The following is a 24,571-nucleotide window of genomic DNA, read 5'->3' on the forward strand; positions in this document are numbered from 1 at the left end:
CGTTGTGCTTTACAATTAGAACAAATTCCACAGTGGCTTCGGAGTGTGTAACCCTGCTTCATAGTAGAGTGCTACCAATCCCCAAATAAATCCATACCTTGATTATGAGAACAGATGTAAATCTGACCTGAATTGTGCTCTTAAGGATGAGGAATGGTGCTCGGTATTTAACTCTTGCTTCCGTGTTTCTAAATGTGTGTCGCACACAGAGCAGTTTTATAAACTTCTGCATCGCCAATACCTAACCCCTGTCCTTCTACACTCAATCTGGCCATCTAACCCCAATGACTGCTGACGATCGTGTTGTAAAGCGGGAACACTCATCCATGTGTTTTGGGCGTGCCCTTTACTCTCTGCTCTCTGGTGTCAAATTTTTAATCTCATTTCTAGGATTGTCAGTTTCCTGGTTCCTCCCCAACCTACACTGGCCCTGCTACATTTATTTCCCCTGATCATACCCCCATGAACTCGATATGTATTGGGCCACATTCTGGCTGCTGCAGTTACTTCTAGCACGTAACTGGTGCACCCCTGTGATTCCTACGATCTATGCCATTGAAGTTACTGTCCAATCTCATTTTGAATTCGAGATTGCAGGTGTGACCTTTGCCGCAGAGAATTCCAGGCATGCCATGAAATGGGCGGTGTGGAGTGAATATAGGAAAGTGCACCTCCCTTGATACCACCTCATTCATGACTGTAGCTCACTACCAAATTAGACAGTGAATATCCCGCCAGCTAAAAATCGCAAAGCAAATGACAGGAAACAAAAGTAGGGTCCTCATTTATCAATTATAATCTAATTGTTGTTGTTCTTGTGTTATATTCACTAGAAAAAGAGAAACATCTCTGACCTTTAAGATGACAACTACAGAGCACATGTGCAACAGATAAAAGGTCTATAGACCCCAACAGCAGCTCCTACACTATCTAACCAGGCTGGATACCATGATTGTGTGGCAATACACAACATGGTGTTCCCCAAAGCACAGGTACCAGCACTTTGGATACCCCATACTTGGCTCATAGCTTTTAGTAGATGGATGCAAACAAAAAAAGTATGCTAACGCTAATGCTGGCCATACACTTGTGCGATGCGACATCGCGGGGCATCGCACCGGCAGTTCAGGTGCGATCAAATCGCACCTGAACTGCCAAAGTGGTTACCATGCGATCATGCGATAGATCGCATAGTAATCACGTGATGGGCACATCACCGCTGAGTGAGAGTGGCCTCTGTTTAAAACCACATGCGATCGCACTGCGATGCAAGAAATATTATGTGCAGCACATAATACCTTGAGACGCGATATTCGACCGGCGTGCCTGCGCATCGCGTCTCAAGGTACCTAAAATGTGCATACAATCCTTCTATTTCTCTCACAGATGTGATCGAAATCGAAGGATAGCACCGATTATCTCATAAGTGTATGGGCACCATAACAACTACAGCTAGCCCTGGGACTGAAAAGTACATAGTGTACTCCTAGAAAACCTTGTGTGCTGGTGTCTGGGGAAATAAAAGATACTTCGAAGTTGCTCTAGATATTCAAGAAATAATTTGCCTTGTGACTTTCAACTGGCGGGATATACATTGTGCTAAAAAAAAAATTCTATATAAGATTGTTCAGCAATTCTATTATGGGAATCTCAATGATCAACCATAAGACCATTCTGGAATGCAACATAAATATGGGGGTCAATCTAATTAGATAGTCCTGCAAGCTTTTGCAATTGAATCCCAAATTCACATTTTTTGTGCAGGTGAAAAGGTAGAGACCATCTTTATTTTAAGATACAAATATCAGGACACAGGTGGTTATTCAGGTTTGTTAGCAAACCAAAAAAGTTAACAGTTGGGCAAAACCATGTTACAATGCAGGTAAGGCAGATGTAACATGTGCAGAGAGATTTAGATTGACATGTAGATTTACATGACATGACTTGGTAGTACCGAGTATCTTTTCATGTGACTTTTTCCATTAAAATGTGAATGTTACGAATAGGATGCAATTGCAGCACTTGGTAGTGGCAAGTCTACTTGTGTGACTTATTCACATCGCTATGCAAATATGCACACAAGGAGACTTCTGATTAATATGTGGCATGCCTATATTTTGTGTTTAACCATGGCTTCAGATGGAGCCACGCCTATCGCCGGGTCCAAGGCACGTACGCGTCCGTGATACGCACACGCCCCATTCGCTTAAATGGAAGCTTCTCAGTGCGCGCCTGGCGTGACTCTGCGGATGGAACGCCTAGTTACGCCGGGAGCGCTCGTGTGCAAAGGAGCCGCCTCAGATGAGCGCGGCTCCATCTGTATATCTGCATACAAAATGCTACACTGCAGCATTTTGGTATGCAGATACAGGTCATAAAAAGACGCCCAATGCTAATTGAGTTTCACGGGACCTGTCAGTTCACTCATGCCAGGCATCTCCTACGGTGTGGCGTATTGAGGCAAAATGTATGAGGATACATTTGTATTTTATAATTTATGGTCAGTACTTCATTCTATAGAAATTATATACTTTTAAGGGAAAACAATTCCAGATAAATTGGGATAAATGACTAACAGATGTCTGCTCTACAACTTTCAAACATGTTATCATACTAATTTGTGTGTGTGTGTGTGCCATGAGTCAGCACTCAGACGGCTTGAAAAAAGACACAACCTCCTAGAAGTTGAGTTAATGATTCAGTGTTTATGCTTGAACTCTTTCGTCAGGATACAGTCACCATGAGTGATGGGTGTTAAATATGCAACACAATAAGATGGCTCTACCTCACGGTCCATAAGACTGGAAGTGGTTACAGAGAAGTAATAATCAGGTGCAATACATTGTGTGCCAATGTTCAAAGAGCGTATGGAAAATCAGGTACCCGTTTGGATGGTCGACCATGTTATGGTCGACAATCATTAGGTCGACCACTATTGGTTGACATGGACACATGGTCGACACATGAAAAGGTTGACATGAGTTTTTAAAAAAAATCTTTTGTGGAAGTTTTTGATTATTTTACGATCCACGTGGACTACGATTGGGAACGGTCAACCTTTTCATGTGTCGACCATTTGTCTATTTCGACCATTCAAATGTCGACCAATAGTGGTCGACATAATGACTGTCAACCATAACATGAGCGACCATTCATACCAAAACCGGCAAATCATAAGAGTGTCATCAAAACGCTTTACTTTAAAAAACATAGCGATCAACCTGCTAAGTATTTCTTAAAAGCAGGACACAGCCTTGCTACTTTACGATACTACATCATTGACCATGTTACCCCTATGAAAGGGGTGGAGATCAGGCTACCGCCCTGTTAAGGCTTGAAGCTAAAAGCACTAAAATACGTGGCCTGATCCGGATTTGCCTATGTTAAAACAAGCTAAAGTAATGGAATACTTCATTAGAAGTGAAAATCTCAGAGTTATGCTAGTGAAAACAGATGTTACTGAATTATATAAACCTAGGGATGAGAATGGGTGCGTCAAATGGCCAAATTGTATTACATGCCAGTTTATGATCAGTAGAGATTCCTTTAGACTAGAGATGAGTGAGTTCGTTTCTTCGAGATCCGAACCCCTCCGAACTTCACGTGGCTTACACGGGTCCGAGGCAGCCTTGGTTCTTCCCGCCTTACTCGCAAAACCTGAACGGGGGAAAACGTCATCATCCCGCTATCGGATTCTTGCGATATTCGTATTCCATATAAAGAGCCGCGCGTCGCCGTCATTTTCACATGTGCATTGTAGATTGAGCGGAGAGGACGTGACTACGTTCTCTGATTGAAAAGCTCAATATCAGCTCACTATCTGTGCTCAGTATCAGTGCTGCATTGTGGTGACCAGTATACTACAGTGCAATAGTCCAGTGCTGTTCTCGCTGCCCAGTGTCAGTTCTAGTATCCTCATCAGTGCTCAGGATCAATGCTCATTGTCTTGCTGCTGCATTGTGGTGACCAGTATACTACAGTACAATAGTCCAGTGCTGTTCTCGCTGCCCAGTGTCAGTTCTAGTATCCTCATCAGTGCTCAGGATCAATGCTCAATGTCTTGCTGCTGCATTGTGATGACCAGTATACTACAGTACAATAATCCAGTGCTGTTCTCGCTGCCCAGTGTCAGTTCTAGTATCCTCATCAGTGCTCAGGATCAATGCTCAATGTCTTGCTGCTGCATTGTGATGACCAGTATACTACAGTACAATAATCCAGTGCTGTTCTCGCTGCCCAGTGTCAGTTCTAGTATCCTCATCAGTGCTCAGTATCACTACTCATCGTCTTGTGCTGCATTGTGGTGACCAAATCCCGGTACCAAATCCCATCTAGATTCCACTTCACTAGGCAGGCGATAGCAATATTTTGCCAATTAATTCCAGTGATTTGGACATAGCATTACAGTGATTTTACCAATTAATATCAGTGATTTATAATTATTAATTACAGTGATCTTGCCAAATAATTCCAGTGATTTGGACATTTAATTCCAGTTGGAAATGTTTGTGTCGCTTGGCTTAGTCATACAGCTACCTCATTGCACCTCTTCGACATCTTTGCACGTGGTGCTGTTTGGAGCCTAGTTTTTGAAAAATGTCACCCTGTGTGACACTGCCGTATGAGTCCAGGGGTACTGCTGTATTAGTCCTGGGGTGCTGCCGTATAAGTCCACCAATTGCAGATTTTTTTTTAAAGTGACTGAAGCGTGCTGGAGATGCTGTCAGTGGACCGAACAATTGCGTCCCACTCTTGACAATCAGCCACTGCTTGAGACTACTAGATTGGCTAGGTGGTTGTGTTGCTTAGCTTAGGCCTACAGCAACCTCTGTGCACCTTTTTTTCGTCTTTGCATCATGTGCTGTTAGGGGCCTTTTTTTATATCTGCCCTCCTGTTTGACACTGCAGTGCCACTCCTAGATGGGCCAGGTGTTTGTGCTGACCACTTGGGTAGCTTAGCTTAGTCATCCAGTGACCTCGGTGCAACCTTTTGGCCTAAAAACAATATTGTGAGGTGTTCAGAATAGACTGGAAATGAGTGGAAATTATGGTTATTGAGGTTAATAATACTACAGGATCAAAATTATCCCCAAATTATATGATTTAAGTTGTTTTTGAGAGTTTAAAAAAAAAAAACACCTGAATCCAAAACGCACCCGAAGCCTACAAAAATTCTTAAGGGAGGTTTTGCCAAAACGCGTCCGAATCCAAAACACGACCGCGGAACCGAATCCAAACCACAAAACCCAAAAAATGCCAGCTGCACATCTCTACTTTAGACACTGGTAAGGCATTTAAAATTTCTCATTTGGTAACCTGCACGACATGGTATGTAATCTATGTAACATAGGGGGTAATTCAGAATGCATCGCTGCAGCTGCAGCGATCGCAGTCTGAATTACTATGTGCAGTACGCCCACGCGGCGTGCGCACTGCACATGTGCAGCCAGTGAGATGTGTAAGCAGAGGCGGTCGCGGGGCGGGAGGGGGCATGCCAATTGCATTAAAACGCCATTGGTGTGGCGCGGTCCGGACAACCGATGCATGTCTGGACCATTGGGGGGGGCAGGCCGCGATGGCTGCGTGACGACCTGGGACGCGCCCTGCCAGCACACAGGAGTTGTGCTGACAGGGAGCTACTTATGTACAAAAGCATCGCCGCCAATAAACAAATCGCCTGATATCTATAGAAAACATTTGGTTAAGGTTATTGTTGCCAAAGGAGGGTCAACTAGTTATTATATCCAAGGGTTCACATACTTTGTCCATCCTGCACTGTGAATGTTTACATGGTGTGTTCAATAAGAACATGAGAACATGTAATTTTGTGTTGTATTAGTTTCAGCAGACTGTGTTTGTCAATTGTGACTTAGATAAAGCTCAGAACACATTTGGGGCCAATTTAGTAAGGATTGTAAAAATTACAAAATTGCGAGCAATCGTAAAATTGTGAAAGCACGCCCAAATGGAAAAACTGCAACACTAATTTAATGTTACAAAAAGAGGGCGGGCTTGTGAAATGCGCAAAATTGCGAAGACCTAAAAAAGTATGCATTATTGCTTATAAATTTACGATTTTACGCATTTTTTGCTTACATGTTTCTGATGTTGCAATTTTTGCAAACAACTGTGTTTTAACCTCAAATATTGCACTACCTACTTTCCGGGCCAAAAAATAAATAAAAATGTTGTTGCTGTTCTTGAACATGTGTTTTTGTGTGTAGCGATTTATAAAAAAAAAAAAAATAATCAAATGTATGTGGGTATGTTTTGTTAACAAAAAATGTGTTAGTTGCTTAAAAAGCATTAAACTGTTAGGAAGCTAAAAGACATTAAGCAGATCCTACAAAACAAAATGCTTGGAAATGTTAACGTTTGCTTTTAAAAAATAGTGTGGTTGTCAAACTTCGATTGTTAGTAAGTGTAAAAACAATTAGGTTCCTAACCTATATTTTATAAATAAAAATGTGTTACAGAGTTTAAAGCTCGCTTACATCTTTAGAAGTTTCAATACAGCTGAATGAAGTGATTAGTGGTCTGAGGCGTGAGCTTCTTTAGCTTGGGGTAATGAAGCAATGATTGAGGTATACATCGAACATTCTACAACTGAGGTCAGCTTTTAAATTTTTTAAGGTAGACCTGTAGTCACTCAGAAACTGCACACCATAAATGGCGATCGGTTGTAAAAATTGCGTATGTACCGCCTACCGAACATCAGCATACCCCCACAACACGCCCCTGATTGTAGTTTTTGCGTGTCCAGCCCTTTAGTACGCCCTCTACATGCCTACGTTTCGTAGTGCATACGCAGTTTTTGCTTTGTCTCAAAAGTTGCAATTTTTTTTAGCAGTTTTTGTGGTATATGGTGCAGATTTTGCGATTTTCTGCATGTTCTGCTATTTTTGCTGCTTTGCTATCCTTGCTGAATTAGGCCCTCTGTTTGCAGTTTGCATGTTATCCCCTCTGTTCAGGTGCAAAAATGTCCAGGTGTTGCCTTTGGAAATGTGACCTCTGGCACGCTTTGGTTAACCATTGCACTTACAAATCATGGTAAGCTGACACTACTGGAAATATTGGTCAGCTTTGAGAATAGAGCTGTAATAATAGAATTACGAATCTTCATTTAAAAGTCACATACATAGTGTACAGTTTATTTCTGGAGGTGTTCACAAGTAACACATTCAGGTTGTCTCCATTTTATTGCCTGTATTGATACTAAAGGTTGATATGTTGTAACACACTACGAAAGTAATGTGGCTCCGCTGTGATAATTGTAAGATTTATTGTCATATTATTGGTATTCTTATTTAAGGTACCGAGTGTATGATTCCAGCAGCATACTTGCCTATGTTATTTTGATAGATGTCTATCTTTTTTCTTACTATAGACATATTGTCATTGATTCATTCGACTGGTGAACTTTACATGCAATTTGGTCCACTTTTGAATACACATTGTTTATACATGTTTTCTTAATTTTCTTTACACATTATATAGTGTGAAATTGTTATATTTGTTACAAACTATCTAAATAGAACTTGTAACTTTTTTGTATGTGATTAACACACATTGTATTGTACCTGATTATTATCTGAGTGCCACCTTATGATACACATACATTGGTTTCGAATCTACAGGTCTGACAACGGGAAGGCACTGGCGCAATTGTTAAATCTCAACATGGAGTACCGGCTACCAGCCTATATGTGTGTGTGTGTGTGTGTGTGTGTGTGTGTGTGTGTGTGTGTGTAGATAGATAGATATATATATATATATATATATATATGGAGAGAGAGAGAGAGGGGGACTTTAACACATCAAGTCACAGGACTTTAACACATCAATCGATCAGCCGTATCCGGGTCATCTTACCCGGACACCTAGGTTGGTGGTCAATGTTTCATTTATTAAACATAAATTTCGTCAGGACATTGATGAAATTTATGTTTAATAAATGAAACGATGACCACCAACCTAGGTGTCTGGGTAAGATGACCCGGATATGGTTGATAGCTTGATGTGTTAAAATCCTGTGAGTGCCGCAGCACCCTTTCCCTCTGCAAATTTGCAAGCACTGAGGGCACCCAGGTATCCATCATTCAACAAATAGAGTGCCAATCATCTCTCTACTATATATATATATATATATATATATATATATATATATAAAATCTGCAGCAGGATGCATTGGTTTCCACAGAAAAACATCAGGGTGTAGAATGGATCTTGATCCAGAGGCACCAACAGGCTAAAGCTTTAGGCTGTCCCAGGATGCATTGGGACCTCCCTTATAAACCCCGCCTCCAGGCACTGAGAGCAGTTTTTGAGTTGGTTCCTGCAGCAGGTCACCTAACATGAGGGCTGCACTGGGCAGCTCTGAAAAAGCTTTCTAAGAAGATTTTTTCTCTAGGCTTTCAGCGCTGTACATCAGGGTGACACTTCAGCGCTGCAGCTCCATCACCTCCCAACCGGCGTTGCAACCGGGTACTTTTGGCGGAGACGCTCTGGCTTAGGCACACGGTCGCAGATGCTCTCCTGGTTTGCATGGCTGCTACGGGGAGGAGGTAAAAGGGTTCCCCAGGTGGGACCCGCCATTAAATCGTGTTCCGTCTGCGACCTAGGGAGATGAGTCACGGTGCTGGCATGTACACTGTCTCCGAGCAGGTATCCCACTAGACCACCGGGTGTCTGAGTACAGGTCGGGTGTCGTACTAATACCCCATTTAATAAGACTCACAGTACCCGGGGTGGAAGTCCAGCACAGGAGAGGTGGTGCTTGACCTGTAGCCCCTCTGAGTAGATTTTCCCACCCTGGAGCTGCCTCACACTCTCCCTCACTCCCTGACTGAGACGCTGGGTACCACCTTCTGAGCATAGCTGCGGCTGGTCTCTGGGGCTGCAGGGCAAGGTATCCCTTGTAAAGCCACCAGTATATATCGCTGTGACTTTACAAACACTTGAGTATTCGGTTGTAGTATGGCTGACCGGCGGTCTCCTGACCGCCGGTCAGCTTACCGACGCCGGGATCCCGGCAGCATACCGACGCCGGGATCCTGATGAAGACCATTGAGCGTTGAAACGGCTGTCGGGCGAACTGTAGCAGTGGGGTACATCCAGATGGCTTATCAGGAATAAAACCCTTTTTTTCTTTCACCAACTAAACGTGAGTGCTGGTCTAATTCTTTTTTCAACTGTGGAAAAAGTGAGTGTTTGTATCAATTACCAGGACCCTGCACCAGCAATTTTTGTTATAGGACATAGAGTGCTGTCACTTAATTATATTCTATATATATATATATATATATATATACATATACATTGCACCCTTACCTTTGTAGTAATTTCTGCAATGCCTGTGACTGTGTGTACCTGTATCTGCTGTGTGGTTTCACTTTCAGTGTTTCCCAGATATATCTGCCACTATATTTAATACCCTGAGGGACTAGGTGCGTCTGGGTTATATATATAGTGCAACTGTCAGTGCAATAAGCAAACCAGTGCTGGTGGCTGCCAATCACAAAATCTGTGTATAAACAGAAGCAAATCTTGTCCATCACCATATATTATATGTATGACATGTAAACACAATTTATTGATTGAGAAATTTAGAAATAAATATTAAACTAAGAAAATTTTGGCCTAGGGGTGGCGTGAAAAAAGTTCAGATACTCTAGGGCTCCATGATTTAAAAAAGTTTGGGAACCACTGCTATAGCCGCTTATCCTGCCCCCAGATGTATCTTTCATTTTTATAGCCTTCAGCTGTCCTTTTTATGTCATTTTTTTAAAGGTAAGTGAAGTTTTCAAAACTGTTCCTCTGAGTATTGACCTCTTCACTGGAATTTGGCTGCACGTTTCCTACACTGAATTCCCTAGATAATATTTCTTATGCCAAAAATTCAAAGACAGCCATAGATCAGAATTAATTTGCATTTAGCACTAATTTCTAATAATTGTATAGTAAAAATAAATTGCATCCTTTGCGCACATTTCCAATGGTAGTTGTTGTTTTTTTGTTTTGGTTTTTGTATTAGATATGTTCTTAAGGATGATTGTAATATCCAGACCATATGAAATCAGTAGCGGCTCTTGCCATGAACAAGCAGGCTTTTTGCCCAGGGCGCCGCTGTTCTGAGGGTGCTGCCACCGCTGCCGTGGCAAGAGCTGCTACTGGTGTTGTGTGGTGCGCCTGACGTCATCTCGCACCGCACGGCATTGTGGGAGGGGCCGCAGACGCTAGAGGACATAATTACCCTCTAGTGTCTGCAGTCTGCGGCGCTATGGGAGAGACGTCTACTGAGGGCACAGCTACAGGGACAAATCTACAGGGGGCGCAACTGTGGCCACGCCCCTTCCCTATGACCTCTGAAGCCACGCTCCTATTTTTTGACACACGCCTAAGGCGCGCACTAACCCTGTTTTGTCTGTTGGGGGGGGGGCACCGATGGAAACTTTCGCCCTGGGCGCCACAAGGTCTACATCCGGCCCTGCATGAAATATGCAGTGAAAGCTGGAGCTATTAAAAAGAAAAATACATAACATAGAGTTTGCTACTGCACGTTTGCTTTTATGTTCCTACTTTTTTCAATTTAAATCTTGCATGCCTAAGAAAGATTACAATAAATCACTAGATATTTAATTGATGTAAATTTTACATGAAATAAAATTGTGGTATAAGTTTTTGTTGGCTGTTTTTTTAATCTATTAATGTTCATGTCCCTTACTGCAGAAAGTGCTAAACTCAGTCCAGGAGGTGAGACAAGCGAGCCAGTGTTGCAGTTACACTACAGTACAGAAGGAACCACAACAAGTACAATAAGACTGGACTTCACAGATGAATGGTAAATGTTACCATCCTCTGCATTGCTGCTGTATGTATAGGACTTTTTTTTTTTTAAATGATCATCATTATTATTAATAATATTGCTTTAATTATCATTTATTGACATGTTACCATAAAATCCCACAGTGCTTTAAATAGGGATATAATAACTTAATCCACTTTCTTTCTAATAATAGTACTTTAGTGGAGTTTAAGCTGTCAGAACCTCAGTCATTTGCTGTATTCAGCTGGTCCCAGCACTAATATTGCTGTATACCTCTGTGATGACATTTGGAGTTGCTCTCCTGTCTTTGTTGTGTACACAGCTGTCGATGCTACAGTAATTACTATGTAGAGAACTGATGATGTTGATGTGCAGGTGTTTTAGCTATATATTGTAACCATTTGTACTCTGCTGAATAAAGGGAATGGTGACAGTCCCAGGGTAACAAAACTATCATGGAGGGAGGGTATTTAGTAAAATTTGATTTCCCATTTAAATGGGTCATTGAAGATCTCGACCTCTGATGGTGTAAGTATTTTTACCAACCCAACCCCTACAGGAGGGGTGGCAGTTTTGAGTAAACCACTTGGGGTAGTGTCTAGTGTTAACCACCCCACATAGTGCCTTTCCCTAGCCCCTCCCCCACATTGCCTAACCCTTACCACCCCCGACCCCCCCGTCCGTAACATGACCACCGGCATCCTGACCACAGGTATGCTGAAAGTGTCCCCTTTAAACTTCTAAGAACTTCTGTTAATAACTACTATATCTCCTCAGAAAACTGTTTAGGATATGCAGTTTTACATCTACAGATGTGTCCTCATACATCCAGCCTCAATAAGCCACACAGCAGTAGATGCCTAGTGTGAGTGAGCTGATGGGTCCCGGCCAACCCTGTTTGCGTTGGGTGTCTTTTTTTGCCTTAGTTATTAAGCCCCTTACCATCCAAATTAGATCCAACCCCCGACATTACGGGCATCTCTTTTGCGAACACTCACTACCAACTCTCCCTCTTTGTGGGCGATGTCCACCCCATTCTAACTAGTCCCTCCATCTCCCTCCTTAATATTTTTCAGGAGCTCTCCATCTACAGGTATCTTTTGGGCTATAAAAATAATCATGATAAGTCAGAAGCACTCCCCTTACATATTTCTAAACCAAACCTGGGCCTTCTCCCACTTAATTTCCCTTATACATGGAGGCAAAATTCTATTTAATATCTAGGAGTCCACCTCACTAAGGGGGATATGTACTAAGCAGTGAGAAGTGTGGAGAAGTGAGCCAGTGGAGAAGTTCGCCATGGCATCAAATCAACATTGAAGTAACACTTACAATTTGCATACTATAAAATAATACAGAGCAGCTGATTGGTTGCCATGGGCAACTTCTCCACTGGCTCTCTTCTCCACTCCTATCACTGCTTAGTACATATCCCCTAAATCCTTTGCCAGTTTATATAAAGACAATTTCCTTCCTCTCTGTTAGGACAGTGAGAAGGACATCACCTGTTGGCGAAAATATTTTTTTTCTTGTATAGGGCGCAAAAGTGCAATTAAAATGACCGTACTACCTAAGCTGCTGTACTTTTTCCAGACCCTCCCTAAAGCGGTTCCTGTGAGAGCCCTCACTTCATTGTAAACCATTTATTGTAAGTTTGTTTGGAACAACAGGGAACCTCATTTACGTAGAGATGTCCTTTCCAAGAGCCCACTTATGGGGAACCTGGGCCATCACTTTCTAAATATTACCACGCAACTAGACTTACTCAATTAGTCTCCTGGAATGCTCCTAGGGGAACAAAGTGGTGGGTTGACTTGGAATCCGACCTGGGATTTGTAATCTCCACTTTTCATCTTCCATGGCTTCTGCGCCAGCATAGGCCCACCTCAGCCCTGTTGCTGCCCACAGTCGCTCTTGCACTCATCATCTGGGACTCTCGAACTGCCAGTAGGAGACTGTGGAAAGTGGTTCACTCAGATGATAAAACAGCCCGACGGACGGCAGTGGCCAGTAATGATGCGGGTATGTCCATCAGCACTCACCGCTCATCACCCGGCCATACACACTGGCCGAGTTTGAGATCAAAGTAGCTCAAAATGCCAAATATGAGCTACGTTGAGCTAAAAATTGGCTAGTGTGTATGGGATCACATGACAGTATTCCACTTAATTTTGTAATTCAATCAGTAGGGAACAGAAGAGTTCAGCCTCATGATCCAGCTTGCTTCCTGGTCTGTCATCAAACGCCCCCCAATTGGCTCAGATGTATGATCAATTATTAAATATTTATTCAAAGCTATATTATGTCCACTTGATTTAAAGTGGCGAGTCGCTGGATGATCTACTGTATCTCTCTGCCTTCCAGTTATAGTTTTTAGCAGCTCTATGTAAGGCCATATGCTCATGAAACTTTTGCATTATTTGGCCTACATAGTATGGCCTGCAAGGACACACTATGCAATAGACAACATATGCTGTGGTACACAGTAGTACATATTTAATATCATATATATTGTTTTTCTGTGGATGGAAAAAGCATTTGCCCCAATCATAGGTCTACAAGTGGTACAGTTATTAGATTTGTACCATCCATTAGGTTTGATAAGTTATATCTGCATGAGCTAATCGATCTTGTAAGACCTCCCTCTTAAATGCAGCAACAGATTGAAGCTCTTAGAAATATAAATATCTTTATCAGATGCCACAATAGGGCTTGTGTAGCTCTGTCAGGATTCTTCCGTACCTAGACGGCTTGCTGGTGAAGTTCTCCTCAGTCATCTCCAACTGACGTTAACCTTCCTACAGACCCATGGTTGGCTGATCAATTTGAAAAAGCCCTCCCTAAGCATGGTACACCTGGAGACACCTGGAGGCACTCCTAAATACTCACAAAGACTGTATCTGTCACCAGACAAGGTTATGAAAATACAAAAAGGGATACGTCACTTCCTTCACCGTCCTCGGGTGTCGGTACTCTTGGCTATGCAAATTCTCGGTCTGATGGTGTTGCCTTTTCGACATGGTCGAGTTCGCTCAGTTTCATTCCTGCCCTCTCAAATGATCTCCTTGACTGTGGAGGTTCGCCTGTCACTGTCCTGGTGGCTCCTGGGCTATCTCTTCTGGGTCCCACACTGGATCTGTCTAACAACGGATGCCAATGTTCGCTGGGGAGCGGTCCAGAGCAGCACTCGTTTCAGGGACGTTGGATGAGGGGAAAATCTCTCCTTCCAATCAATGTTCTCGAGTTGAGAGCAGTGTTCAATGCATTAACCTTGGCCTGACCTCTTCTACAGGAGAAACCAGTTCAAGTACAGTCGGACAATGCCACGACGGTGGCTTATATCAATCATCAACGCACTCGCAGCCAAATGGCAATGACGGAAGTGTCCAAGAATCTGCTTTGGGCAGAATGGTATCTACTAGCCATATCGGCGGTGTACGTTCTGGGAGTACTTAACAGGGAAGCAGACTTTCTCAGTTGTCAGGACGTTCACTCCAGAGTGTGGGCTTTACATCCCAAGTTCTTTCAACTCCTGGTAGACAGATGGGGTCTACCAGATGTGGATCTCATGGCCTCTTGACACAATCACAAGGTTTAGGTCTTCAGATCTCAAACCGGGGATCCTCAGGCAGCGTTTGTGGATGCATTTGCAGTTCCGTGGACCTTTTGCCCACCTTACATCTTCCATCTGGTGTCACTTCTGCCTTGGTTTTTTCAGAAGTTCAAACAAGAAGGAGGAATACTCATTCTAGTAGCTTCAGCTTGGCCCAGACATCACTGGTTCTCAGATCTCCAGGGTCCCTCTGCAAAGCGTCACCTTCTACTTCCTCAGTGATGAGACCTTCTACATCAGGGCTCATGTCTTCATCCATACCTGGCCCAGCAGTTTTTGATGATGTGGCTCTTGAAGCATCGCTCCTAAGGACCAAAGGTTTGATTAAGGCCCGCAATCCGCTAGTATCTACTATAGAGTATGGCACACTTACTTCACCTGGTGTGCTGCTAAGTGTTATGGTGCCACTAAGTTTAGAACTTCCAGAATTCTGACTGTCATGACTGTAGTTTTGTGAACCCGGCATATATGTGAAGTTTGTGCAGTTAACTGGAGTACTAAGTGTATATTTGGCTGGTCTGTGGGAATCAGTGAGATGAAGTAGAAAGGAGCAATCCCAGAGGGAATAATCGCAGAGGGAGCTGTATCCTGACCATTGGATCACCAGGGACTTGGTGTTTATAGCAGGATGGTGAATGTATTGGTGAGAACAAACTGGATATACAGTCACAGAAGTAGGTGTTTGTGTACCCAAAGTTCCTATGAAATAGGTTCTCTGGAGTTACACAGATCTGGAAGGAGAGCTGAAGACATTGAACAAGACTGGTTACCGGTGAGACTGGAACCAGGCTGGTTACCGCCGAGACTGAGACCCGGACTGGTTACCAGTGAGACTGTGAACCGGGATGGGTACCGGTATAACTGGAACGCAACTGTAATCTGTGCTGGTACCATATATAAGTGGTAACACAACTGTAATCCGGGCTGGTACCAGATATAACTGGAAACGCAACTGTAATCCGGGCTGGTATCCGATATATCTGGAAACGCAACTGTAATCTGGACTGGTACCGGATATAACTGAAGACGCACCTGTAATCCAGGTTGGTACTGGATATAACTGGAAATGCAACTATAATCCAGGCTGGTACCGGATATAACTGGAAACGCAACTGTAATCCGGGCTGGTCCTGTATATAACTGGACACATCTGTAATCCAGAGAGGGTAGCAAAAGAGCAGAGGTTTACAGGAATTTAGGTAATCAGTGTTACCTCTAAGGGAGCTCAGCTACTAAGCTCACACTGAGCTGTGTGACTCAAAGAACTGTCAGCTTCTTAAACACAGGTCTCTCTATTTATACCTCTTGGTCCCTGGTGATTGGAGTGAGGTGATTCATGGAGTCTCAGCCTGGCACAGGATTGGATAGCTCATGGTCAGGTGATCGGACCCTGTCACGTCAGTACTGATGTGAAGTGAGTCTTAGCAGGCAGAAAAAACACTGAAGCCTGAACATCTATAAATGAACAGAGGATGCTGACTTTTAGGCCTAAACTCCAGATTGCTGAACACAGTGAAGAATCAAATGCTGCTCACAGCTGATTACTGATTACTCTGAGAAATTCCTACTCAGGTGGCTTAATCAAGAAAGCAACACAGATTTGCAGTCTTCATGCTGAGCTGAAGCAAATGCAGGTTACAGGATATGCTGAGGTAAACCACAGAATATGAGAAATACAGTCAGGATCACGACACTGGCATTTCTTTAAAGAGGTCTAGACCTAGGCATTTGTCTTGCCTCTCTCAAGGTACACTTTTCTGCCTTGTCGGTTTGGTTACAATGCAAGATTGCCTCCATTCCTGATGTGCATATGTTTCTTCAGGGTGTTTTTCACAATTAAACCTCCCTATGGCCCTCATTCCGAGTTGTTTGCTCGCTAGCTGCTTTTAGCAGCATTGCACACGCTAAGCCGCCGCCCTCTGGGAGTGTATCTTAGCTTAGCAGAATTGCGAACGAAAGATTAGCAGAATTGCGAATAGAAATTTCTTAGCAGTTTCTAAATAGCTCCAGACTTACTCCTACATTGCGATCAGTTCAGTCAGTTTCGTTCCTGGTTTGACGTCACAAACTCACCCAGCGTTCGCCCAGACACTCCCGCGTTTTTCCCAGAAACGCCAGCGTTTTTTTGCAAACTCCCAGAAAACGGCCAGTTTCCGCCCAGAAACACCCACTTCCTGTCAATCACAGTACGATCACCAGAACGATGAAAAATCCTCGTAATGCCGTGAGTAAAATACCTAACTTTTGTGTAAAATAACTAAGCGCATGCGCTCTGCGAACCTTGCGAATGCGCAGTAAGCGACTAATCGCAATATAGCGAAAATCGGCAACGAGCGAACAACTCGGAATGACCCCCTATGTCCCTCCAGTGGCTTCATGGGATCTGTCTATTGTATTGCAAGCTCTTCAAGAAGCCCCATTGGAACCTCTTGACTGTGTGGACCTCAAATGGCTGATGGCCAAGACTCTTTTCTTACTGGCTATTGCCTCTGCTAGAAGGGTTTCGGACATAGATGCATTATCCTGTCGTCCCCCCTTTTTGATTTTCCACCATGATGGGGCGGTTCTCTGAACTAGACCTGGTTACCTCCCTAAGGTGGTTTCCTCTTTTCACCTTAACCAAGAGATTGTGTTCCTGGCCTTTATCTCTTCAGGCTTGTCGGCAAGAGATTGTTACTTGGATGTGGTTTCAGCTCTACGTATCTAGGTGAACCGTACTGCCTCTATTAGATGCTCTTATGCCCTTTTTGTTCTTTTTGGCTTTCACAAGCGTGGCTGGCCTGCTAATAAGCAGACGCTGGCCAGATGGATTAGAATGGTGATTGCACAAGCTTATAATTGAGCTGATCTTCCAGTTCCAGGTTCGATTTCTGCCCATTCTACTCAGTTTGTAGGACCTTCTTGGGCGGCAAGCCATGGGGCATCCACTGAACAATTGTGTAAGGCGGCTACGTGGTCTTCGGTACACATTTTTCTTAGGTTTTATGCCTTTGATACATTTGCCTCCCCGGATACTTTCTTTGGATGCCGGATTCTCTTATCCGCCAAGACGCCTCCCCGCCCTTGACGTACTGTTTTGGGACATCCCTGATGTTTCCCCATTGAAACTTTATGTACCTTGCTGCGGAAAAGGAGAGTTATGGTAGACTAACCTTTGTTAACTCTCTTTCTGTGATGTATATAGCGTCCACAGGGTGCCCACCCTGACACATCTGGCCTCTCTGGGTTTGTACGACATTGGCCTCTGGTTCCTTTCTCCTGTCCATGAGAATGTGTTCTTATGTGCCTAACATCTTTCTTCTCTCCTTTGTGCTTTCTGCATTGGACTGGTTAACAAAACTTAGTTGCCTGTGCTTGGAGAGGAGGGAAGCCGTGCATCTTGAGATACGTTAAAAGATTTAACTGTTTGGTGGCAGGATTCCTGATCCATCACTGCACCCCAATGTTTTCCTGTGTACCCTATGTACTTTGCAGATAGAGAGTTAACAAAGGTAAGTCTACCATAACTCTTCTTTTTTCTATTTTTTTTTTTCTAGTTCCTTACAGCCACAGAGGAATGGAAAAGTGTTGCTGAAGAATTTGAAATCCGGTGGAACTTCCCTAACTGCGGGGGAGTCATAGTTGGGAAACATGTACAGAGTACCCCACCTGTCAACAGTGGATTCTATTACTATAACTACAAGAGATTATTTAGCATTGGTCTGATGGCCATAGTCAATACCAACTACTTATTCATATTTGTGGACATTGGGCCTAATTCAGACCTGATCGCACCTCTGCGAATTTGCAGAGGTTTGCATACGTATAGTCACTGCCCAGCCAGAGTGAAAATCTGCAAGTCTGTGTACGCGTTGCAAATGCCAGATAGCTGCAAATCTGTTCGCAACTCACCATCAAATGATTTTTCCAGTCTGAGCGTAGCCCAGGACTTACTCCTACAGTGCGGAAAAAACTGGCTGACATCACATGCACTCCCTGAAAACGCTTGAGAACACCTGTGTTTCTCCTGACACTCCCAGAAAACAGGGGAGGGGTCCTGGGGTGCAGACCAGTAATGAGAGGCCTTTCAGTACTCCATACAAAGACAAGGTTGCAGGTGCACAATTCAAACACTTCCAATTGATTAATAATAATCATTACAATAAAATTTTGCATTTTGAGTGAGGTTCTTTACATGGTTATGGCCATTAATAACAGCTTTCCCATCACGTCCAGGTGACCTCATTAATCGGGCAAATCCCTAACATATGGAGAGGTACAAGTCTAGGACGAGGGACACCCCAAACCCAAACAGCTGAGTATCCCCAGGGCAACACTAGAGTGAAAAAATATATTTTGAAAAAAGTGAAGATAGGTTAGTGAGAGAGGCTGCTGAAAGACAGCAGTGGTAAATTAGTGAGAGGTAATGAGGTGAGAAATAAAATAGTGAGAAGTGAAGGTGGGAAATGAGTTACATTGAAACAACACACATAATAGAGATGAAAGGAAATATGAAAATAAGTGTTAACCTGTGTTGCTCCTGAGGCCAAACAGCCACAGCATTACAGGGGAAATCCACCCCCCCATCTGACAATCTAATATACATTTGTGCAGGACTCACCTTGATCTGCATGCAGTCTAAGAAATGTCAGGAACCTAATTAAAACCAATTAGAACCAAGAAGATACTCCCACCACTACAATCCATTCTGAATGCAGCTGCAAGGCTAATCTTCCTCCCTAGATATTCATTGTCTGCAGATCTGCTCTGTCAGTCCCTCCATTGGTTACCTGTATTCTACCATGTTCAGTATAAAATACATTTACTCACACACAAGGCCATTAACCAAACTACACCAACGCACATCTCTTTGCTTATCTCAAATTATCTACCCTATCTACCAACCCGATCTCTTTACCCTTCACAAGATTTATGTCTCTCATCCACACTCATTATTTGCTCCCATTCATGATTGCAGGGCTTTCTTTGGGATGCACCAACTCTGTGGAATGCCTTGCCACACACAATAAGACTCTTGTCTCCAAACCTGCAAGTGTTCCTTGAAAACTCTGCATTATGTGTACAAGTGTCACTACTACTGTGGGCATTATGAACCATTTCAGAGCTGATCTCAATGCCTTTGATCGCTCTGAAGGTCGTCAATGTGCCACCTGTGCAGGTTATCATTATACGATCACATCCCAGGAGGATGTGATCACGTCATGATTGACAGGCGACAGGCACCCGGGTTGACAATGTGGCATGGGGGTGGGGGAGAGAGGAAACACAGGCGTGTCATGCCCATTTTTTGGGGCTGGCTGATGACATTGCCTGTGTTTCCTGTGATAGGAAACATGGTGGTACCCCTCCTTATGCAGCAGGGGTCAACCTCTATTCAAATTGATTTGCGATCACATCATGGGGCAACACCAAACATGCTGGGTGGCCCCCAGCATGTGAGTAGTATGGTCACAGACGTTGCTGTGATAGCAATATTTGTGACCATAGCTGAATATGTACATTAGCGGCACTACTGTTGTGGACATTATATGCATTAGCGGAGCTACTGCAGTGTACATTATGAATGTAAGTGGCACAACTACTTGGGGGCATTATGTGTGTAAGTGGCACAACTACTGGGGTGTTATGTGTGTAAGGGGCGCTACTACTGTGGGCATTATGTGCATAAGCACGTTATACACGACTTGATTTGGACACTACAAAGTGTTGAAAGGGGGAGGAGGGGATGGAAATGCTGCTGGGCTGTGAAGCATAGAGGACACTCTGCACCAGAGCTGTAAGTAGACATTTTGGTGCACTTCGGCAGAAAGTGAATTGGTTCTCCCCCTCCTATATTCTAAAGTAAGGAAGCATGGACAGTGCACGCCATAGGTGCGCAGCAAAAATTTATGGGCTTGGCTTCGTGAGGAAGGGGCGTGGCCACTTAATAGTGCCAATTCACATTGCACCACAGAGTAGTGCCGCTTATACACACTGCGCCATGCAGAGCATGTTATACATATTGCGCCAAGCAGAGCACATTATACACATTGTGCCAGGCAGAGCACATTATACACATTGCGCCAGGCAGAGCACATTATACACATTGCGCCAGGTAGAGCACATTAAACACATTGCGCCAAGTAGAGCACGTTATACACATTGTGCCAGGTAGAGCACTTTGCACCAGGTAGAGCACGTTATACACTTTGTGCCATGTACAGCACGTTGTACACTTTGCGCCAGGTAGTGCATGTTATACACTTTGAGCCAGGCAGAGCACGTTATACACTGCACCAGGCAGAGCACGTTATACACATTGCACCAGGCAGAGCACGTTATACACATTGCACCAGGCAGAGCACGTTATACACATTGCACCAGGCAGAGCACGTTATACACATTGCACCAGGCAGAGCACGTTATACACATTGCACCAGGCAGAGCACGTTATACACATTGCACCAGGCAGAGCACGTTATACACATTGCACCAGGCAGAGCACGTTATACACATTGCACCAGGCAGAGCACGTTATACACATTGTACCAGGCAGAGCACATTATACACATTGTACCAGGCAGAGCACATTATACACATTGCACCAGGCAGAGCACATTATACACATTGCACCAGGCAGAGCACGTTATACACATTGCACCAGGCAGAGCACGTTATACACATTGCACCAGACAGAGCACGTTATACACATTGCACCAGGCAGAGCACGTTATACACATTGCACCAGGCAGAGCACGTTATACACATTGCACCAGACAGAGCACGTTATACACATTGCACCAGGCAGAGCACGTTATACACATTGCACCAGGCAGAGCACGTTATACACATTGTACCAGGCAGAGCACATTATACACATTGCACCAGGCAGAGCACGTTATACACATTGTACCAGGCAGAGCACATTATACACATTGCGCCAGGCAGAGCACGTTATAGATGGGAGGGCAATGAGATAACACAGTGGGCTGGTTGGGGAGGGAAGGGGGAAACATTCAGCTGGCAGGGTCAGTAATGGTGGGGGACACTGGGCTTGCAGACACTGTGAAGGGAGCATTGGCCTGCTGCTGTTCAGTTTATGCCTGGCCCCGCACACTGGCTTCAGCACAGCACACTCACACCCCTTCCCCAGTGTCCCTGCATCCTCAGTCCCCAGCTCAATTACCTCTGCACTGCCAGCTCTGTGCAGGGATCTGTCGCCTGGGGGCGGGTCCGACTTGCTTCATCACTCTGCCGGGTGATGTCACCCGGCGGCGGCTCTGGCACCCCCTGTATCATCTGTCTTCTCGCGCCGTGTCTCTCTCCCTTCGCCCCCACCTTCCCATGGACTAGTGCAGCCAGGGAGAGGATGACACTCAAGTGCAGATCAAGCCCAGGAGCGCAGCGCTGCTGCTACCCGTGGTCGGGGGCATGACGATGACGGCTCCCTCAGCGCCAGAGAGTCATTTCCAACGGAGCACGTCCCCGTGGACCCACCCATTCTTAAAAAGTGAGTCCCCAGTCCTCATTTTGGGGTAAAATATGCGCTATAGCGCGTTTTTGCGATCACTGTACTATGTTGTGTAATACGACTCAAGGGCACTATGTGCAGTGTAATGTGAATAAGAATATGTTACTTTGTGGCATTCTTTGAAATGGAGGAACTGTTGTGTGGCCATGCCACTTCCTTGTGAGACCACACCCCTTTTTGTTGGCATGCACCATAGGTGCCTGCTGGCCCTTAATAAAGTGTGGGAGGGTGCAAATTTATAGTTTGCAGGAGGGCGCCGAACATCCTAGCAATGGCCCTGACAGAACCTTTATATCTAGCCTGATTCATGAACAGATGCTATTGTGGCTGCACCTGTCATCGTAGACATTGAAAATGTGCAAAATTATTTAATATATCCAGCAGCCCTGGAAAGTACAAAGATGCCCAGCAGAGCCATCGCAAAGCCACAGCAACTGTGTACACATTCCTAGCACACATGTACATCCTTTGATGAGCACAAATTTGCAGGAGCACCCAGTGACACACCCCAAAAATGACTGCAGCATTCCTGCGTTTGTGCCCCCCCCCCCCTCTCCTCAATGCCCACAAATGGTGCCTGACTGTCAATCACTCTATGTAAAGGTAAACGCTGCAAGTCACATCACTATTAGGCTTTGGTACATTTGCATAATCGCAAAAACATGTTAAATGAATACATTTTGCCATAAAATTCCAGTATTTCCCAAAGACGTATTATACTTACTTATGTATTATGTATTTACATGATTGTTTTTTTTTTGTTTCTTATTTTTCTTGTTACTACATGGTCAAATGTTATTAGTGTACTGAGTGAAAGCAGATGAATATATCTAAATGTTTGACTTCAAAAAGTTGCATGAGAATTCACAATACAGTACAATCATTTTACAATAGGATACTCTTCGTTTATTTCAGGTGTAATACTGCTTCAAGTTCAGTAGCTGTGAAAGTGGCACCAAGAAATGAGTCTGCAACTCCTGAACCCACCCTACAAAATCAAGGTATAAAACAAAGAAAGCTTTATTGTTTTTGTGAGGAAATGAGGTCTGTGACAATTAATATAGTTATGCATCAGTTCCCATGTCAAATACGTACTTTTTATACCCATATCTGTATACATTCAATTTGTCTGTTTGTTCATTCTCCATAACATGTCCATTGCTGCTCACCCAATATTGGTGGTCATTCCGAGATGATCGTAGCTGCGCTAAATTTAGCACAGCTACGATCATTCATACTGACATGCGGGGAGACGCCCAGCACAGGGCTATCCCGCTCCGCATGTCAGTGCCGGCCTTCCCCCGCAGAAGTGCAAAGGCATCGCACAGCGACGATGCCTTTGCACTTCAAGAGTAACTCCCAACCAGCGAAGCTTTAGCGTGCTGGCCGGGAGCTACTCATCACTCCCCAGCCCGCAGCAGCTGCGGCCCACCCCCTCAGGCAGAGGCGATCGTAGCTGACCGACGGCCTTCGGCCATCTGGCATGTGCCGGCGCATGCGCAGTTCTGACCCAATCGCACCGCTGCGATAAACTGTAGCGTGCGATGGGATCAGAATGACCCCCATTGTTTTAAATCAATCTTAATATTGTTAATATATGCAATTGTGTTATGTTATCTGTTACCCTTTAGATAATGTATTCATGCTAGACCTAGTTTCCTATTGTTGACTAACACCACAGTGGACACTCAAAGGGTGAGTCCTATAAGGTACCATTGTCCCTTGTTGTTTACTCCCTATTGCCCAACAGTGAGCTGACCAGACATGGTGGCTCTCTGGCTGATGCAATCGCCTAGATTAGAGTGTGTATTGTATTCCAATGCTGTAAGATCCTAAGACAAAGAAGTCACACACACACACCTGCAATATGAAGCATCTTGGTGTATAAGTAGAGCTACCCAGTGCTGAGGGAGATTCTATGCTCCAAGACTAAGAAGTAATGTTCTGTCAGATGTCTGTCGTGTGGAATTGGATTACAGAAGTGTGCTAAACTGTTTATAACCCAGTCTGTTTAATAAACCACTGTTGGTTTTTCATCCATCACCATGCCTGAGTGATTTGGAACCCGGTATCTTCACATTTGGTGGCAAGCAGAGGGATCACTCAGGTTACAAGCACGGATGCAAGATATTACAGCAGAATGGAGGCAGCAGCACAAACCTACAAACACATCAAGAAGGGAGTCCTGCAGGAACTGTGTCATGCAAGAAAATTTGTAATCAATGCAGTGGATACCAAGGAGTCCCCAACTGGAAAATTGGCTCAATGGGACTTGGAGTACCCTTGTGATGAGGAGGAAGAGGAGGATATGGTCCAGGACTCGGCAGAGGGGACCAGTATTGGAACCAGGGCAATGAAGCTTGTGGAGGGAAGTTCTTCAGCATATTGGCAGGGTGGGAAGGCGGATATGGTATTTATATTTACCAAGATGCAGTACATTTGGGAGTACTGGAATGAATCTTAGCGGGTATTCAGCAGGTGGAGACTATCCAGCATACAAAACAAGTTGTGTCATCTGTGGAATGTGTTCATGAACTACAGAAGTGAAGCAGCCACATGGAATCTGCTGGGGGATCCAGAGTTTGTGGAATTCAGGGAGGAAGTGATCGCTACAAATGACACT

The 24,571-nt window shown here is 44.2% G+C and overlaps 1 protein-coding gene across 4 annotated transcripts in view; it reads left to right on the forward strand.

Moving 5' to 3' along the window:
* Positions 1-24,571, forward strand: part of DCAF6 (DDB1 and CUL4 associated factor 6) — a 912,707-nt gene that overhangs the window by 632,414 nt on the left and 255,722 nt on the right. For all 4 annotated transcript variants that reach the window (XM_063954988.1, XM_063954989.1, XM_063954991.1 and 1 more), the window contains 2 exons: positions 10,729-10,840; positions 22,864-22,949. In XM_063954988.1, coding sequence (XP_063811058.1) covers positions 10,729-10,840; positions 22,864-22,949 — 198 coding nt within the window. The remainder of the gene's footprint in view (positions 1-10,728; positions 10,841-22,863; positions 22,950-24,571) is intronic.

The sequence above is a fragment of the Pseudophryne corroboree genome, chromosome 2 (genome assembly GCF_028390025.1).
Source record: "Pseudophryne corroboree isolate aPseCor3 chromosome 2, aPseCor3.hap2, whole genome shotgun sequence".
NCBI lineage: Eukaryota > Metazoa > Chordata > Amphibia > Anura > Myobatrachidae > Pseudophryne > Pseudophryne corroboree.